Genomic DNA, 18,030 nt, shown 5'->3' with positions numbered 1-18,030 from the left:
ACTGTATCGTTTTGAGTTCACAGAACTTATGATAAAGAGGTCACGGAGAATTTGGATCGGGCCATGATGACTGAAGGATTGGAAAATAATATGTATGAGGAGAAATTAAAATAAGTGTGATGGTTTAACTTAGAAAATTAAATTCAGAGTTAAAGAATTAAGAATTTTTTTCAGATGTGTGGAGGATGCTTCCACAGAGGTGGTAACCATGTTGTATTTTCCTTAACCCACTTGTTAAGTACTCGAATTGCTAAATAAGGGGTCTAATTATGGATTAACTGGGACTGGTCTGAACCAGATGTCATGTCTGGATTAGAGATGACAAGGCTAAGGTGTGTAGACTTTGTAATCATGTCTGTGTCTGCTATTTATTCTGCAGACTGCCCTTAAGGCCTTAGTAGTTATATTCCACCTCTAAGTCTACTACTAATTGCAAAGAGGCCATTCTCTATCTGGAGCAGTGGCTGAGAGCAACCACTTTGGCAGAACCACAGGCTTGGCCTTGAAACCACTTGGTATTTGTATGTCTTGAGCAAGTTACTTAACTCATCCAAACTCCTGTGTTTTTCATCTTTAAAACGGAGATAATAACACCCCGCCTAACATAGTTGTGGTGAGGACTGAAGGAGGTCATGCTTATGAGGGTGTTGAGGCAGCGCCTGGCATTTTAAGCGCTTAGGAATGGCTGGTGGCTCCATGCAGGGAAGTTGTGTGGCCTTCCAGAAGGTTCTCAGAGCCATTGTCTTACCTCCTTTGAAGAGTTGAAGGCTGCTCCCCCTGTCTGCTTATGTTCCCTCCTTTCCACCCATTTTACACTGACATCCTTCCTGTATTTAACATGCAGAGGGTTGTTAATCTGACGACTGCTTAAGATAATTTACTGGAAGGTGTGGGTATGAGCTTTTTTTTTTTTCCCTCCTAGGATGTTATTTGAACTTTAAAGTAAGAACTTGTCTAAACCAAATGAGTTTCTCATTTTTGAGATGTGTGTTCAGACATTTATTAGTTCAGTAAATGTTTATTTAGCTCAGATGAGCTCTACCCAGCACTATAGTGGGCTCTAGGGAATACAAAAATAGAAGAAAAATAGAAAAAAAAGAATGAATGCCTAGCTTAAAATAGAGGACAGTTGAGCAATAAATAATTGGGAAAAGTGTGCAGTGGGTGCCAAATTTGGATAAATATTAATTCACTCAACAAGTGTATTACTAGCCCTTATCATACACACAGCCTTGTTCTAGGAGTAGAGGATGCTAAAGTGAATAACTCCTGCCTTCTGGGGTGGGAGTTGGGGGACCAGAATCAAACCTGGAGGGAGGGTGGGATCAAGGATGGCCACCTCAGCAGGCCAAGTGGTGAGGGAAGATCCGACAGGGGGAATAACTTGGAGGGGAGGATGCTTTTTTTGGGGGGCGAGGAGAGGGGTTGGGAGATGCTTAAATATATTTTAAATATCTAGTTTGAAAAGAGGATGATTTAATTAAAATTAAACTTATTTAAATTAAAAAAGTGGCATAACCACAGTATAGAAGAAAAGTAGGAAAATTCTCCAGCACTCTAAGCCTGAACTATTTACTTACGTGTAATTGCACTGTAGTTTTGTGAACTTTTTTTCAGTTGGCCTATGTATGTTTTGCCTTTTTGCTACTCTGGTGACCAAATAATATTCCATTTAGAGGGCATATCACTATTTAACATTTTAGATTCCTTTAAAAATTTTTTACAATGCAACATACATCTTTTGGCATTATAAATGTTTCTTTTCGTGGATTTTTGATCTTTAGATTGCCAGAAGTAGGATTAACAGAGTTAAAAAAATCAGCATTTTTTAGGCTCTTGGAGCAGGTTGGTATATTTATGCTAGTTCGCACTAAATTTGGTATTATGTGAAGTCTCAAGTTTCATATACTTTTGCATATTAGTTATAAACATTAAAGGTTTAGAAATTTGATTGCTGAAAAATAACTCATTGTTTTACTAATCATTTCTTTGATTATTGAGGATTATTATTCCTATAGTTTTATTTATATGTTTATTGACTTTTTGACTAGTTTGTGTTTTTTAAATTTGTTTCCTGTATTTGAACCATTTAAAAGTTGAAAAGTGGCTATCAGTCTCTTTCCTTTAAAAAAAGGAGTCATTTCCCTGTGTCTAATTTGTATCCAGACATACACCCCTAGAGATCACAGATGGGAAATCATACCTATCAGTCCAGATTTCTTTTTTATTGTTTTATGAGAGTGGATTTTTTTTTTTCTTTTTGTAGGGAAAGATTTGCCCTGTGCTAACATCTGTTGCCAGTCTTCCTGTTTTTTTTAATTTTCCTCCGCAAACCCCCAGTGCATGGTTGTATATCCTAGTTGTAATTCCTTTTAGTTTTTCTGTGTGAGCCGCCACCACAGCATGGCAGCTGACACATGGGTGGTGTGGTTCTGGGACTGGGAGGTGAACCCGGCCGCTGAAGTGGTGAGCACTGAACTTTGACCACTAGGCCATCAGGGCTGGCTCCCATTGGTCCACGTTTTTGTAAGAAATCAGGAAGTCTGTATACCTTAAATTCTGTTTCTCATTGAAATGATGTATTAATAACTACTTCTGAATACCAGAATTCAAAGACGGTTAATTGGAACTGCAGACAATAGACCTGTTGATCATTCAACAATGAGTGATCTACTGAATATACAGAAAATTATCTTCAGAACAGTATTATTTAAAAGTGGTTAGTGTATGTGTATTGAAACCATTGGAAAATGATAAACCAGGCCAACTCACTCTGAATTTGTTTTTGTTGTCATTGTTTGGACCAAGTTTACTTAGTTTCCTTACTCTCAAACTTCCAGTTCATTTGTAAATTGCAGTTTCAGAACTGCTTTATATTGTCATTAATAAACTATAGGTTAAACAAATGTCACTTAAAGTGTAGGTAAAATTATCAAGGAAAATGTTGATTCAAAATAATAAAGGCATTTACATTAAATATTTATGAAAACAGTATTATAGCGGATGTCAGCTACTAGTGTTCTGTCAACCCCCTGTGGTTTCTTGGTAAGTGTGACAGATAGTGTTTGCTTCAGCTTATAGATACTGGGGAGAGGAAGGGAGGAGTGGCACATGGCTGGGGCAGGGCAGTTTCCTGTTTGCAGTTCTTTCCTTTTATAGTTTGATGGGCAAGAATGCTTTTGTGATATTGCCTGTAAATAGGCCAGACAGGCTTTTCTCCTCGTGGGCTTCTGTGTCTGCTGACTTTAAAACAGATCAGGCTCCCTAAAATCGTGCAGAATTTTCAGTTTGAAAGTCCTGTTAGTCTTCTGCATAGGGGTAGAGCAATATTGTCTTTTCTTCAACTCTCCTTGGATGTATCATTCAGCTGTGGGCTAGGAAAATCAGCTGTTTGCTTTTCACTTGTGAAAGGTTTGTTTTTCAAGTTAAACTGAATAAACCTTTCCAGTATTTTTTTTTCTATTGTCCCTTTGGTATCCTGATAACAAGCTTCCTCTGTGCCGTAAATAAGCTCTCAGATTTATATGCACATACTTATCTACACACACACACACATACACTCTCACCCTGTTTTTAGTACCATGTATTTAAGTACTGATACTCTGCGTATGCTGATGCTGTTTACTCACACATTTCTGAATCTCACTAGTAGCCTTGAAATGACATATACTTTCTGTGTGGAAAGCTTATGTCCATTTGTTTCGCTTATATAATGAATTAAGGGAATATATTTTTTTAGTGCTTGGAATTATTTACGTACTTGTTTATTATCTCTCCCTTTAAGGGAGGGAACTTTGTTTTGTTCCCAAAGCCTCAGTATCTAGAACAGTGTCTGACGAATCCTAAGTGCTCAATAAATATTTGTGGAATGAATGACTGAATGTTTAATTTATAAATAAACAATAATAACATTGATAAATACATTAATAATAACATTGCTAAATTAGTGGTTGTATCCATAGTTCTTGAAAGTTTGGTGTGGAGTAATTTAAAAACTGGAGTGCTTAAAAATGAATTATGAAGTCAGTACTAATTGTAAAAATAGCAGCAAGAATGACAGTGTTTTGAGGCATTAATTTATTTTTTTAAAGTTGCTGAATAAAACAAGATGTTTTATATAGATCTCTAAAATTTTGGAATTATTTCCTTTATTTATATTGAAGGATTTTTCCCTCAGTAGGTAAGTAGCTGCTAATGAATGTCAATAATGTTTTTTAACAGCTGTCCTTACAATCTCAGGATAACTTTTAGTAAGAAGCAATCCAAAACCTTGAAAAAAGAATACTAGAAAAATTTGTAATCAGAGTTGAATCTTTAAAAATTTTAACTGTATGCATTTTTATGGAAAAAAATTAGAAAAGAGGCACCGGAAGGCCCGAAGACATTATCTTTCATCAGAGTGTGACTTGAAATGTATTTGCAATGCCTGATGTGGGAGTAGGTCTGCCATCTGGGTTAGTCTACAGTTAACCAGTCCTGTGTATGTCTGCCTGGGCCTCCCCAGGCGCTTGCATGAGTGTGAGCCATCTCTGTTCAATCTTACACAGCCATCTGGACAGAACAGGCTCACATTTACACATGTCCACAGTGCAGAGCTCCAGGCTTCCGAAGCAAGGAGACATTTACTAGAATAGATGCAGAAACCGTAGATAATACTTCCAAGTTTTATGCAAAATGAGGTTATTTGGCTGCCCAGTGATTTCTACCGCAGTAAAATCTGATAGAGGATGCATTTGATTGTGTTTATTACTTTCTCTTAGTTTAAAAATAAACGTATGTTAATTTAAAAAAAAAGACTCACTTTTGCAGAACCATTGATGTATCTCTACAAGAGACTTGATAGGGAAAACCCTGCTCCAGTCCTGTCTTCTCAGGTTTTGCTTGGAGAATCTGAGCCCAGAGAGATCGCCTGCCTTGCCCAAGGTCAAATCCAGATGGTGAAAGAGAGAGACTAGACCAGAGATCCCTAAGTTCCCCATTGGAGCTTTATCCGCTCAGCACGTAACTGAGCAGTGCCGGTCTTGGAATAATACTGCATGTAAACCATAATATTATGCAGAAGATTCAAAACAACATGTAGTGTGGACAAGTAGAATTTTCCAGTTAGAAATCAGTGTTTCAAATACACTAGTCATGCAGTTTCTCTTCCAGGTAGCGTCTGAGATGTAAGTCTAGCTAATGGTGTTAACAACCCAAGTACCTTTGTGTTCCAACCAGGCGAAATGGCCGTTCTCACATTTACTTTGGTGAGGTCCGTGGATGTCTTAGAGGAGGTCTAAGTGTCACCAGTGATAGGGCAATGCGAGAACCAAGGAACGACATGAAGCAGTTTAGGCTGAATCTCACCACAGGGTTTTAAAGCTGTTTTCACTATAATCCACAGTAAGAAACATTTTATACTGCAGCTTAGTACACACGCTCACACGCATGCACACCATTCACATGTATAATTGAAACAAAAGATTCCTGACAATTCTTACCTTAGAATGAATACTGACATTTTCTATTCTATTTTATTTTTTAAAAAGTCTTTACCCATTAAATTGATTTTGCTGCTCACTAGTGGGTAGTTACCTGCAGTTTGCAAAGCGCAGCCACTGGAGGAGCTGCTTCCTGTGCTCAGATCTGAAATGTGTTTCTGTGTTTTTAGGGCATTGCTGTGGCACTGAACGTGTGAGGTGTTGTTTGGCCTGTCTGGGTTAGTCTGCAATTAATGTGAACAGCTTAAGGAAGATGGAAAGTGTTCTGAACTCAGAGCCTCTTATCGCTGAATATCAAGATGTGCGGCTGGCTGCCATGTGACCTTGATTCAGCTGATTCTTGATTGTCAGGAAAAGCTGAGTTTGTTTTAAGCCCTCAAATAATACAATTTATCTTATCACGCTTTCCTTTGGATCACTGTTTCCCTCAAACTCCTCTCCTCCACGTCCCCTTCTTCCTGGCAGCCAAAATGTGTATTTATTCATTTGGGGACAAACTTGAATGAGAGAAGCCTGTGCTCGGGTCAGCGTTTGGGGCCCCGAGGAGCCGGTGCGGAGCCTGCCTCTGGTTCTGTTATGTGAGAGCCTCATCCTGTTTAGTTTCTAAATTTACGCCGATGGTTTGTAATGCTCTAGTCACCTCAAGACCATCTCATCTTAAACCTGAGGTTTATAAGGGGTTTTGAATGCATAATTTTAATCTCTGTAAATTTTATTTCAAGAAAGTTTTTTCTATTTGATATAGTGAGTAAGACAGTGGCCTTTTCTCTATTATGGACAGTGAATTAATAAATGAAAAGCCCTTTCCACACGTACTTTTTGAAATTTGTTTTTGAAATATAGACACCTGAGCTAACATCTGTTGCCAATCTTTTTTTCCTTCTTCTCCCTAAAGCCCCCCAGTATATAGCTGTATATTCTAGTTGTAGGTCCTTCTGGTTGTGCCATGTGGGATGCCTCCTCAGCATGGCTTGATGAGCAGTGCCATGTCTGCACCCAGGATCCAAACCGGTGAAACCCTGGGCCCCCAAAGTGGAGCGGGTGAACTTAATCACTTGGCCACAGGGCCTGCCCCTACTTTCTGAAATTTTAAATAAAGCAGGAGCTAATTGTAGCTCCTGTTGAGGTTGCTGTGCGTTGAGTTATTCCTAAGACTTTTAGTGCCCAAAATATGGTCACCACGGTAATAAACTTGGACCAAGCCCACGTCACCTACCAGGTTCCCATGTTAGCGCCAGCCTGTCTCTGAGTTTTGCTTAGTTCTCTTCTTCATTGCTCTTCTGCCTCCACCTTGCTTCTCCTGTGCCCACCCATCCCCCACCCGTCTCATTCCCCCAGGACAAATGCTTGTAGGGCCTTTGAATTTTCATTATGAAAAACCAAGCTTATATGATGAGCACCTAAAGGCAGGGATGTAGTTAGATAGCAATTCACGGTTAATCAAAGTATGTAAATAGTAGGGCTAGGAAAGGGTAACTTTAGCCTAAAAGAAATGTTCAGAGTTGTGGCAGTGCCTCAGAGAATTAATTTCATAGGGGAGTAACATTTGTGGTTCCTAGTTTCAAATTAATGAGCAGACAGACAAGCCTTTCCATGTGAATCAGACTTTACAGTTCTTTCTCAAGTGGGTGTATGTGAGTCATTTAGTGGGACCTGCTTTGGGAAATTTCTTAGTTAACAAAAAAACCAACATAATTCCTTCTCAGAGAAATCTTTCGTGATGTTTTCTCTGTAGTTTGTCTGCCCACTTCCCACCCCAAGCTGTTTATTTTGTCATTTCTTACAATCTGACCAGAGCATGGCTTAATTATAGCTTTTCTCCCCTTGTCTTGCAATTAATTATGTGTAATATCATCTACTAGAATGAGCTCTTTGTAGTTACTTGCTTTGCCATCTCTCTCTCCTAGAACGAGCTCCTTGGGTAAAGGGATTTACTCATATTTGTATCCCCCGTGCTCAACATAGTGCCTGTCTCTTTTGTTTTAAGAATAAAGAGATGAAATATCAGATTTCCCATGGTGGCTGATCTCGTATTAACAGTGTGTAAGAAACGATGCAGACGGACTCCAAGCTCAGGATCTTCATCACATCACCCCTCCCCCCAGGCCCTGCCCTTGGCTTCTGTCACCAGGGCCTCAGCTGCAGTGCCTTCAATTTGAAATTGACTGCTTGTTAGAACCTATAGGAATGGACCCCTCCTGTACAAAGAATTTAGGGCTATGCTGTAACTCTCCTAATAGCATGGTAGGATATTGTCTGTCTTGGAATTGAGGAAGCCCTAAATCCCACTAGTTTGAATGTGGCAAAGTGTTTATGTTCCCTTCAGAAATGTCTGAAATTTTGAGAAAATTCTTAGTGCTGCAAGTGAGTTGTAGTTTTGGGAGCAAGCCATGTATTTTACCCAGAACCAGATTTTAAATTTTAGTCTTTTTCTGGAAACACATCTGTGAAATAATGGAAATAGTGACAAAATGGGGTTAACATTTTAAACCAGTTTCTAAAATCATTCTGTGTTTTTGCCTCCAAGTCAGATGTATGAGTTAAAAAACAACACCACCTAATCCTGGCATGGGACTATCCCATTATTAGCACAAAGTTTAAAAAATATATTAGATGTTAAATTTGATATATGTGTACTGACTGATGACAATATTTTACTTCTGAATTCATGGAAGAGGAAGTCAGATATAAGTTGTTGATTAAGATCCTTCTATTGCAATTAAAATTTTTGAGATTTACCCAGAATGTGGGCCACGGGGCTCCTTCTGTAAAGTCTATTTTACGTTTTTTTTTTAAGGAACATTGGTTGACCAGGACCTCAGGTTAAATCCAAGACTTCAGAATGAGATTAGAGGGTCTGTGGCCTTTACCGTGTCTCCTCTGGCAATCCAGAGGATAATTTCTCCTCTGAAGAGTTGCATCATGGGAGCTGTACACAGTGATTCTTCACTAAGTTACAGAAACAGAGGTTAGAGAGGATCTCTTCTTGCCCTGCCTGCCCACCCCCATCCTTCTCCCCTCCTCCTCCTCACTGTGCTAGGAGACCCAGAGAAATTAAGTAACTTGTCACAAGAGGCAGAAAAGGGAGCGACAAGAACTCCCCTGTATTGTTGGCATTCCAGTCCTTCTTGCTCTCTTTGTCAGCAACCCCTAGTTTATTTAGACACCCATAGTCCAAGTTAACACCATTGTGTGAAATAACCAGTTACCCCTTTTCTCATCCTTTGCTCTCAGCTTTCCTTTATGCCTGTTGCTCATCCAGCAGTCCTGGGCTGTCTCTGTGTAGCCCTCATCTTTGTCTGTGCTTTTTCCCTGGACTACTTCCCCCTCTTTCTCCTTCCTGTGTTTCTGATCGCTTATCTCCTGTTGCTTTATTTCCTTCCTTTCCCCCAGTCCTTCTTTCTTAATTGGCTTGCATATTGGATAGCAGTACTTTAATAATTGGAAGTTTTTGTTGCATGTTACAGAAACTGGCTCTGACTTGCTCAAGCTCACAACTTTGTAGTGAATTTCCTGGTAGCTTAGTCAAAAGGGGGAAGTAGAGGGCTCCATAGCCTTCACTGTTTAATAAAAACTCTTTATTAGTTTTAATAGGAAATAGTCTTTCCCTCTCCCCTTCCATCTGGTTCATTTGTTCATTCTGTCGTTGAAGAGATAATTATTGAGCAGCTGTGCGGGATACTCTTCTAGGCTCTAAAGATACAGCAATGAATGAGAGAAAAATCTCTGTCCTCATAGAGCTTATATTCTACTGGGGGAGACAAACGAATGAAAGGTCAGCGGTAACAGCTGTGTGGCGACGTGCTAGGGACTGGCTGGCTACTTCAGATGGGAAGTTCAGAGAAGCCCTCTTTGAGGTGATGACAGTTAAGCTGATAAAGAGGAGGAACACTGTAGGCGGAGCTATTACCAGGTACAAAGGCTTTAAGGTGGGCATGAACTTGGGTGTGACTGAGGGACCAAGAGAAAGCCGATGTGGCTGGAGCACAGAGGGTGGAGAGGCTAATGTAGGTGATGAGTCTGCGGTCTCTGACAGGGGTTGTATGTAAGGGGAAGAGTTTGGATTTCATTCTACATGACATGGGAAACTGTTAGAGAGTTGAAATGATCTGATTTGCACCTAAAAAGATTTTTTAAACTCATCCTTTAGAACTCAACTGAAAGCTCTCCATGATAGTTATCTGTGTGTTTCAAATTTCTTTTAAACTGTGCCATAATCATCTGATTATTTACATGTCTGCCTTCCCTATCATCTTCATTTATGTATCCCTAAAATGTAACTCAGTGTCTACAAGTAGACACATGCATGGAGAAGTGGATTTGTCACATGGGTTGTCAACGACATTGGCAAAGCCTGTTGTGCCCTTGGAATTTCATTGAGAAGGTGGACCTCTTTTCTTATATCAGCTATCACTTAAAGCTAAGAAAATAATGTATATTTGTAGTTCTGTGATATAATTCAGATATTTAGCCTTCTGACTTCTGTAAGGATAATATTTATGACATTGGTTCTCAACCTAATTATGTATTAGAAATACCCATGGGCCAGACCTCTCATATCTGGTGAATCAGAATCTCAGGGGGGAGAAGTCAGGATATCTATATCTTAAATAGCTTTAAAGGTTTTTCTGAGGAATATTTTAAGTTGGGATTGCCTGACTTGGAAGATCTGAAGTTACATACAAGGGATGCTCTATGGGATCAGGAAGATATTTGCCTTGTTCTTGATATTATCCATGGTGCCTGGTACCATTCACTCTGCTGAATGAGGAAATGAATCACCAATGTGTAGAATTGGCAAATTCTTTGCTCATCTCCTTCTTTTCCTTTCTTCTTCCTCTTCCTCATTTTCCTTGCTACGACGAGTAAATCTGCAATGCAAGCCTTGCTGCTGATCAAAAGATGAGGGTGAGTGGCCAGCCCAGTGGTGCAGCAGTTAAGTTCACACGTTCTGCTTCGGCAGCCCAGGGTTGGCTGGTTCGGATCCCGGGTGTGGACCGACGCACCGCTTACTGAGCCGTGCTGTAGCAGGCGTCCTACATATAAAATAGAGGAAGATGGACACGGATGTTAACTCAAAGCCAATCTTCCTCAGCAAAAAGAGGAGGATTGATGGCAGATGTTAGCTCAGGGCTAATCTTCCTCAAAAAAAAAAAAAAAAAAAGATAAGGGTGAGAAATCGCTGACCAACAGTGAAGGGGAGGTGTTTTCTCTGGAAGTAGTGGGTTCTGCCTAGAGGGGTGAGCCAGAAGGGGAGGGAAATTCCCAGTAGCTGCAGGGAAGGTGGACAGACTTCTTGTATATTATATATGTTGGGCCTGTGCACAATAGAGCTGTTGGTTGGATTTAGTTGCTTTAAATTAAAGTTGCCTTCACTTGTTTCAATTCCACTGTTTGTGAAATTAGTAAACTCAAATATTTGGGGAACATGCTTACTTCTTAAAAAAATGTACACACATTTAAGAGTGATTAATTCTATTATGTTCTTGAAGGACAGTTCTGTCACGTGGCATGTATTTGAGCAGTTTGGGCTAATGCACAGTAAAATTGCCACAGAATCTTTTCTGCAAACACCTGACGGATGGGCAGAGCTCTTGTTTCTTTTGCTTTCTCTAAGCAACAACACTTTGTGAATACTGGAAGAGAACAGCCAGTGCCTTGTTTGTGTTCATTGTTAGTTTTCTATTCTTGAGTCAATTCAAAGAACACTAGCTTACAAGTCACTGTGAGAATCTAGATCTGAGATTTAGTTCACGTGTTGTGTGGCTTCTGTCTTAGAAATTTGGATAACACCTCACCTACTAACTTCTTCAATTTGAACAAGAATACGATGACTACATTGGAAAAGGCTTTGTTTGTTTGTTTGTTTGTTGTCCCTCAGTTGTATGCTCTAGTTACTAAAATGAATACAATTGATTGTCTGGTCTACCTCCCTCCCTCCTTCTAGGAGATCTTAGGCTGCCATAAGTTACCATAAGTCCACGGGGAAAAAAGCACGCTTTGATCTCAGTGCGCTTGCACCCTGGTTGAGTTCCATCCCTGGCAAGTTTGGCAGTCTTCCTCCTGTGCATGTCCAGGAAGTTTTTGATCTTTCTTGTTCACTTTTCTCCCCAATTATTTCCCTCTGGTTACGTCAAGAAAATCTTTCCCCTCTAATATTTGCCCTGACTGCCATTGCCTCAGATTTTTAAATCATCCTAATCATAATGCCAAATATTGAAGAAGGCTATGCATTTCCAAGTGGAATTAGATATAACAAAGTACCAATCAAAACATTTGAAATAATCCAGAGTTCACTTTAGAGTCATAAACATGTGCATTGGGTTCCTCATGTTTTGCTAATCCAGCCTTTCCTCAAGTGTTAGTGTTGAGGGAAGATAATTTAAAAAGTAAACACACTTATTTAGTTGAATTATTTTGTTTTAGTTTTGAAATGTTTTCTCCCAAGTTTTATTTTAGATATATAATTTTAATTGTAATATGGAATATATTATCATTTTTGGACCAGCCTTGGAAACTAACAACAGTAAGTTTTTATCTTTGGGGAACTCTTTCCAGAGATCTAAATATTAGCCTTAACAAATAAGCTTTTAGAATATAATTCATGTACAAGTTAAGGACTTTCTGTAATTCATAATAGGTGTTAAAAGGATTTAAACACTGGTTCTTGGTCTATTGTAGTGGATCTCTCATCTACATCTTCATCATAAATGAAATTATGGTTCTTTGCCTTCTAAGCTTGATCAACTTCAGTCCTTGGTTTAAAGAACATGTTCTTCCCACTTTTTTTCACTTTTCTTTAACTTGAAAGGTTTTATGAAATACAACTCATACTACTCAGAAGTACGCAGTGAAATTCAGCTCGAGGAGTTTTTAACATGAAACCATTCCGTTTGAGAGTGTGTGTTATTCAAGTGATCTTCTGGAGCCAGTCTGTTTTTGTGTTTTATACAGAGGCCGCCTCTGAGATGAAAGATAGATGATATACAGTGTTGTGTTTACCTGTGTGTTGTAACATAGCAGCCCTGTACTCAGCTTGTGTGAGACTAGGCGCTCACGTTTTCTTGGGACCAAATATTTTCTCCTTTTCTGCTTTAAAGGGTCCTTTTAAACTGCTGTGTGCTGAGAACATTGGCTTAGTGTTTCCTTGGTTTGCTTAATAAGGGGCTGGGCTAGTTCAATGAGATACAACCAGCTTAGCCATGTCTGTTTTGGAACATGAGCTCTCCTCAGGCTCGAGAAGGCTGTAAGTGTTACTGAGACTCTGCTAGCAAGAGACATATATTTGTCCTGGCTGTGGCTGTCAGTTCTGGAAGGAGATCTTTTCAGGCTGATTATGAAGATTCTGGTTCCCATCAGATTAGTTGGGAAGACACACATGGCTGACGTTGTCTGCAGTTCTTCTAAATTGCCCTTCAAAGAGCTCCCACTGGTTTTACTGTAATTACGCCCATGAGAGTGGTGGAGAGAGTATTTCTATTCTGAACTAATTCTCTAATATATGGGATAAAGTTCCCTGCTTGTTCACTGTATATCGTATCTCAAATTCAAATTAAAGTGTTAAGAGATGTCACATAAGAGTATTTCCGAGCAAACATCACCTCAACCAAAAAGCATAATCATTTCTAGACCTTGTTCTCATAAGGATTGTTAAGTATTTTTAGGGCAGAGACAAGGGATGGAGATAAAGACTCAACATCACATTCTGCCTTACTTCTGTAATTAGTGTTGCCTCCACATTTGTTAAGTACTGTCTTATACTTTGCAGGCCTCATAATCCATGATTTATAATAGACTCAAAACTTGAAGAACAGGAAGAATGACTTACCTTCTTTCACAATGTGTTCAAAGACTGTAGAAGACAAGATGCATTCATTCTTGTTCTAATTAGACTATTAGTACAATAGATTTAAAATAGACTGAATAAAATAAGATTGTTTTAAATATACAGTTGCATTTCTGGTTTGTAAATCAGATTTACCTATCTGATTTGTAAGTGATTGTTTCACACTGAATATTTTTATTTCCGTAAGCAATTAGAACAAAAGTAGAATAAGTTGTGCATTTGAGAAATATTTGCCTTTTTCCTTTTTTTTGTTTTAATTTTAAAGTTGAATGCAGATATTGTTTTCTCAGTCACTGGTTATAATGGGAGGAAATGATTAAGAAAAAAATGTTGCTAAAAATAATAAAATTAGACGTTTTGTTTGTGCTTGCATATGACAATTAAGACTTAATGCTGTCTTCCGGAAAAAGCGGTTTATAAATTAAGTGCCTTGACATTTAAGAAGTCTGAGAAACAAAATCTTGGGAGCCAAGAAGGAGACTTTAAAAGTTTTATGTTTCAAATCTTTGCAGAGTTTCTCACCTGATGGTGTGTTTTTTATTTTTTGTTTTACTAGTATTTTTTGTGTGTGAGGAAGATTCGCCCTGAGCTGACGTCCGTTGCCAATCCTCCTCCTTTTTTGCTTAAGGAAGATTCACTCTGAGCTAACATCTGTGCCAGTCTTCCTCTACTTTGCATGTGGGTTGCCTCCATAGCATGGCTGATGAGTGGAATAGGTCCATGCTCAGGATCCGAACCCTCGAACCTGGGCTGCCAAAGTGGAGCGTGTGGAACTTTAACCACTAGGCCACAGGGCTGGCCCCCCATCATCTGAGAGGGTGTTTTTTCAGATGTTCACCCCGTGGACTTCTGTGATTCATTCTTTGCAGGTAGCTGGTAATTGCTTTCCTCTCCTAAAAACAAACCCAGCCTGGTAATCTTACTCTTCTGTTCATGAGAAGTTCACATAAGAAAAAATGAGTGCAGCGTCAACTCCCTCCTGCTTCCATGTACTTTGTTGGAGAGAGATGTGGGCCACCTTGGGATCTTCTGATATTTTGACCACAGATTGATAAAACAGGAGCCAGGGCATTTATTTTATGGTTGTTGATGTTAAGTCACCAGGAGACTCAGGAGACTATTGGAAGAGGCGGAACTGAGACGAGGATCAATGTCTATACTTTTAAAATGAGAAGGTTGTACTAAATGATGCTCTATATGGTCTATATGTTATGGTTTTGGTGTATGGCAATCATGAGGGATCTTTACAACCTCATGTTTTGATGTTTGTACGCATAGACAGGCTTTAGGGCTAAGGTGTCAGAAATAATACAGTTGTGGGTCCAGATTCACAAGGATACAGGTGGTGAAAAGGAGAAAAAAAAATATTTTGGGGCCAAAGTTTTATCTCCTTTCTCTGGTCCCTTGCTAGGGAGAGAGCAATGTGCTAGATCAAATTCTGAGTACTTTACGTATATTATTAATTCATTTGATCTTCCCAACAAACAGCCTTATGAGGCAGCTACAGTTGTGATCCCCACTTCATAAGTAAGGAAATGGAAGCACGTAGAGTTAATGTAATACAGGTCATAAGTAAAAGAGCCTGGATTTGAACCCAGGCAGCTTGGCTGCAGACTTGGGGTGCCTGACCACTACACTCTGTCACCTAGGCTCTAGTTGATGACCCATGTTCTGTGACTGTGTCACACTTGTTCTCACATAAAATGCTGTCTTTCTCTCCATCATTTGTTCATGCAGTTGTCAGACATTTTTTGAGTGTGTGCTATGCACAGTGTTGAGTCCTGCAGATACAGAATAGACAGAAATCTTGTTCTCTGACTTACAGCCTAGACAGGAAAAGGCAGACTAAAATAACCACAGAAACATGTGATGACAAACCGGGGGAAGAGTTTGGAGAAGGGCAGGGAGCTTTGAGAACATAAGATAGGGGCCTGATCTCATCGAGTGGCGAAGAAGTCTGCCTTACCAAAGTGACTTAGAGCTGTGGTCCCAAGGCAGAGGAGAGGTGGCCGTCTAAATGCTACCAGCATGCAAGGAAGGCTCCGGTGAGTCTGGTCCCTTCGTGGACCATTCCCCAGGCCCCTTTAGAGCCCTTGTTGTCAATAACTTTAAGCTCTGTAATGAGATTGCAGACTTTCCCTCTGTCCACATATATACGTATGGGATCTTGTGCTAATTGTAAGCATTAAGTAAATACACCTTGATCTTTGGTGACTTGTGTTCTGTTCCACTTCCTGCTTCCTGCCTTTTTTAAGGTTTTGAGAGTGGCTGAGTGTAGCTTCAGAACAGACACAGGGGAAGTAGGAGAATGAATGTCTGGGTCAGGTAGTATGCCTTGCTCTTGAAATGCTTTCTATAAGCTAATACAGATCATTTGAGTGAGAGCTCTTATTTTTAAAATCATCTTTTTCTTACTTTCTTTTTTTTGCAAATCATTGAGGAATTGACTATACCTAATTTGATGCTCTCATACAACTGGGCTCAAAAAGTTAATTTCACTAGCTCCCCTGGGCATTACAACTGAAGTTGTAGTGACATATTTTAAAAATCTCACTCACTAATTATTAATTAAACTGCATTAACTCTCTAGGGTCGATACACTCTCAGTACCTTACAAGTTTAAAGCTGTCATTCACTAAACATGTATTTACTGAGCATCTGTCTGACAGGAGGCATTGTAATGCTTATAGAAGTATGGAAAACTTGGTTACTGAGCCCAAGGAGCTTTCCACATTAGTATAAAGGAAGTTAATCACAACAGAGCTGTAAGGGGCCCATCAGGAAGTGTTTAGGAGCACGGATGGGGAGCCAGACTGCCTGACTCCGCCACACCCTAGCAGTGTGACCTTGAGTAACTGATTCTCAGCATTTCATGTGTAAAATGGAAATGGGGATTAATGGAACCCATCTCAGGGTGATTATGAGGATTAATGAGCCAAATTACGTAAAGTGCTTGGAATAGTGCCTGGCATATAGTATGCACTATATAACTTTTTGTATTTATCATCATCTTTATCGTGGTCATTATCTCTCTTAGAATTGAGTCTAAAGAGTGAGGGGAAGGGTTTCTGAGCTGAAGAAGAAATCCATTGTGGAGGCAGTATTTGAGTTAGGTCTAATGAAATAGGAAGAATTTGAATAGGCAGAGATGGCGTGGAGAGTGTTCCAGAAAAAAACCTCAGATGCCAGAAGGTGTCAAGTATGTTTAGGGAATGGTGAGGTGCAGTGATAAGGGTTTGAAATAAGGTGATAATGATAATCATGAAGGTCAAGTGCAGATTCACTGGGAAGCTAATGAAACTTAAGATTTGGGGCCCCTCACTTGCCTGGGCCCCTCTTTCAAGGCTGTTGGAGGGACCTTAGTGATATTTTTGTAAAGTTAGAAAAGATATTTGTATCTTTTTGCTGGTCACCCCAAATGATATGTTTCAGTCCCTCAATCCTGGATCTACCTCATAGTTGAAAGAGTCTGTGGGGGAAAGAATCAGTCTGAGTATTGATGTGACATGAGTGGGTGCAGTGAAGGAATGGCCAGTCAAAGATGACTTTTGAAATTTTGAGTGTGGCTGACTGGGAGGAACCCCTGATGGGAAAGGGGGACGATGGGAGAAGCCAGTTAAGGAGCAGTGGTTTCAGACCAAGCCAGTGCTCTATACTAGTTAGCTTTACCAGGGAAAGAAACATTTCTTTGTTAACCTCTGCCCATCCCCATCCTTAACTCTTGTCTTACAAGCATGATAATTTTAAGTGATATGGGGCTGGGCAAAGGAGCACAAGCATGACTGCTAATTAATGGACTAGAACCCAGAGCACATACCATAGGGACATCTTTATAATGTCCGCATTTAGAACTCTGTACATATGCTAAACCTAGTTGTCTGAAACTTTTAAAGAGTCTCTCCTTTTTGATGTAAGTCTTCTATATTTGGTAAATCTTAGTGCTTCTAGGCTGTTTTTAAGTTATAACATCTGTTTTCTGGAAACTTCTATTTCGAAGAAATTTAATTGACTCAGAAATGATTGGAATGCTGATTTCACAGCTAACATGTCAGCGTTCTGCTGGTAGTACCTGACTGGGAAAGGCTGTTCTCAGCATTTGTTTCCTCTTTTATAAACAAATAAAATATTAAACAAATTACAGGAAATTAAATGCCAGAACTCGAGAATATTCTCTTGGATGGCCAAATCAAATCCTCAAGAGTATTTCCACTTTCCAGATCGTAAAATATAGATATAATTAACCTAGCAGCACAGGTTTCATTTTTAAATATTAGGGATATGTGTGTGTGTGTGTGTTGCTCTTTGCAGTGAGCCTTTTTTTGGGGGAAGTAATAGCACCTAAAAATAAAACTAAAAACATAGTAAGATCTGAGGCTGACGTCCCCAGGGAAAGACCGTTAGCAAATTCGTGACTTGAAGTCTGGTTTAGACTACTATATTAAGCCATTTGTTGTTTTAAGAATTACCCCTTGTGTATCAGAGAGATTAAGTTAACTGAGTAGAGAAATATAATTGTAAATTCCAAAATGCTTCTGAAATTCACATATATTATTTTTTGACGGGCTTTAAGGATTTAACAACCATAGTATTTAGTTTAAAGAAATGATTTAGAAGTATTTGCAGATTAATTCTAAGAGGATTTTATTTAACTTACTAGGTTGATCTGCTGTTCTTCTATAAAATTAGTCCAAACTTGATATTTAT

At 39.3% G+C, this 18,030-nt stretch overlaps 1 protein-coding gene across 44 annotated transcripts in view; it reads left to right on the top strand.

The window, feature by feature from the left end:
• CDC14A (cell division cycle 14A) overlaps positions 1-18,030 on the top strand; it is a 164,350-nt gene that overhangs the window by 42,004 nt on the left and 104,316 nt on the right. Inside the window, exon 1 of one of the 44 annotated variants that reach the window (XM_070592429.1) lies at positions 15,203-15,371. The exons of 41 other annotated variants lie outside the window; for them this stretch is intronic. In XM_070592429.1, coding sequence (XP_070448530.1) covers positions 15,344-15,371 — 28 coding nt within the window. In that variant the 5' untranslated portion in view covers positions 15,203-15,343. Of the gene's footprint in view, positions 1-15,202; positions 15,372-18,030 lie in introns of those variants that run through there. 2 more of the 44 variants (XM_070592434.1, XM_070592437.1) reach the window with 2 other exon arrangements.

The sequence above is a fragment of the Equus przewalskii genome, chromosome 24 (assembly GCF_037783145.1).
Source record: "Equus przewalskii isolate Varuska chromosome 24, EquPr2, whole genome shotgun sequence".
Taxonomy (NCBI): domain Eukaryota; kingdom Metazoa; phylum Chordata; class Mammalia; order Perissodactyla; family Equidae; genus Equus; species Equus przewalskii.
Note: the sequence above shows the minus strand (reverse complement) of the source record. Positions and strands in the feature narration are given on the sequence as shown.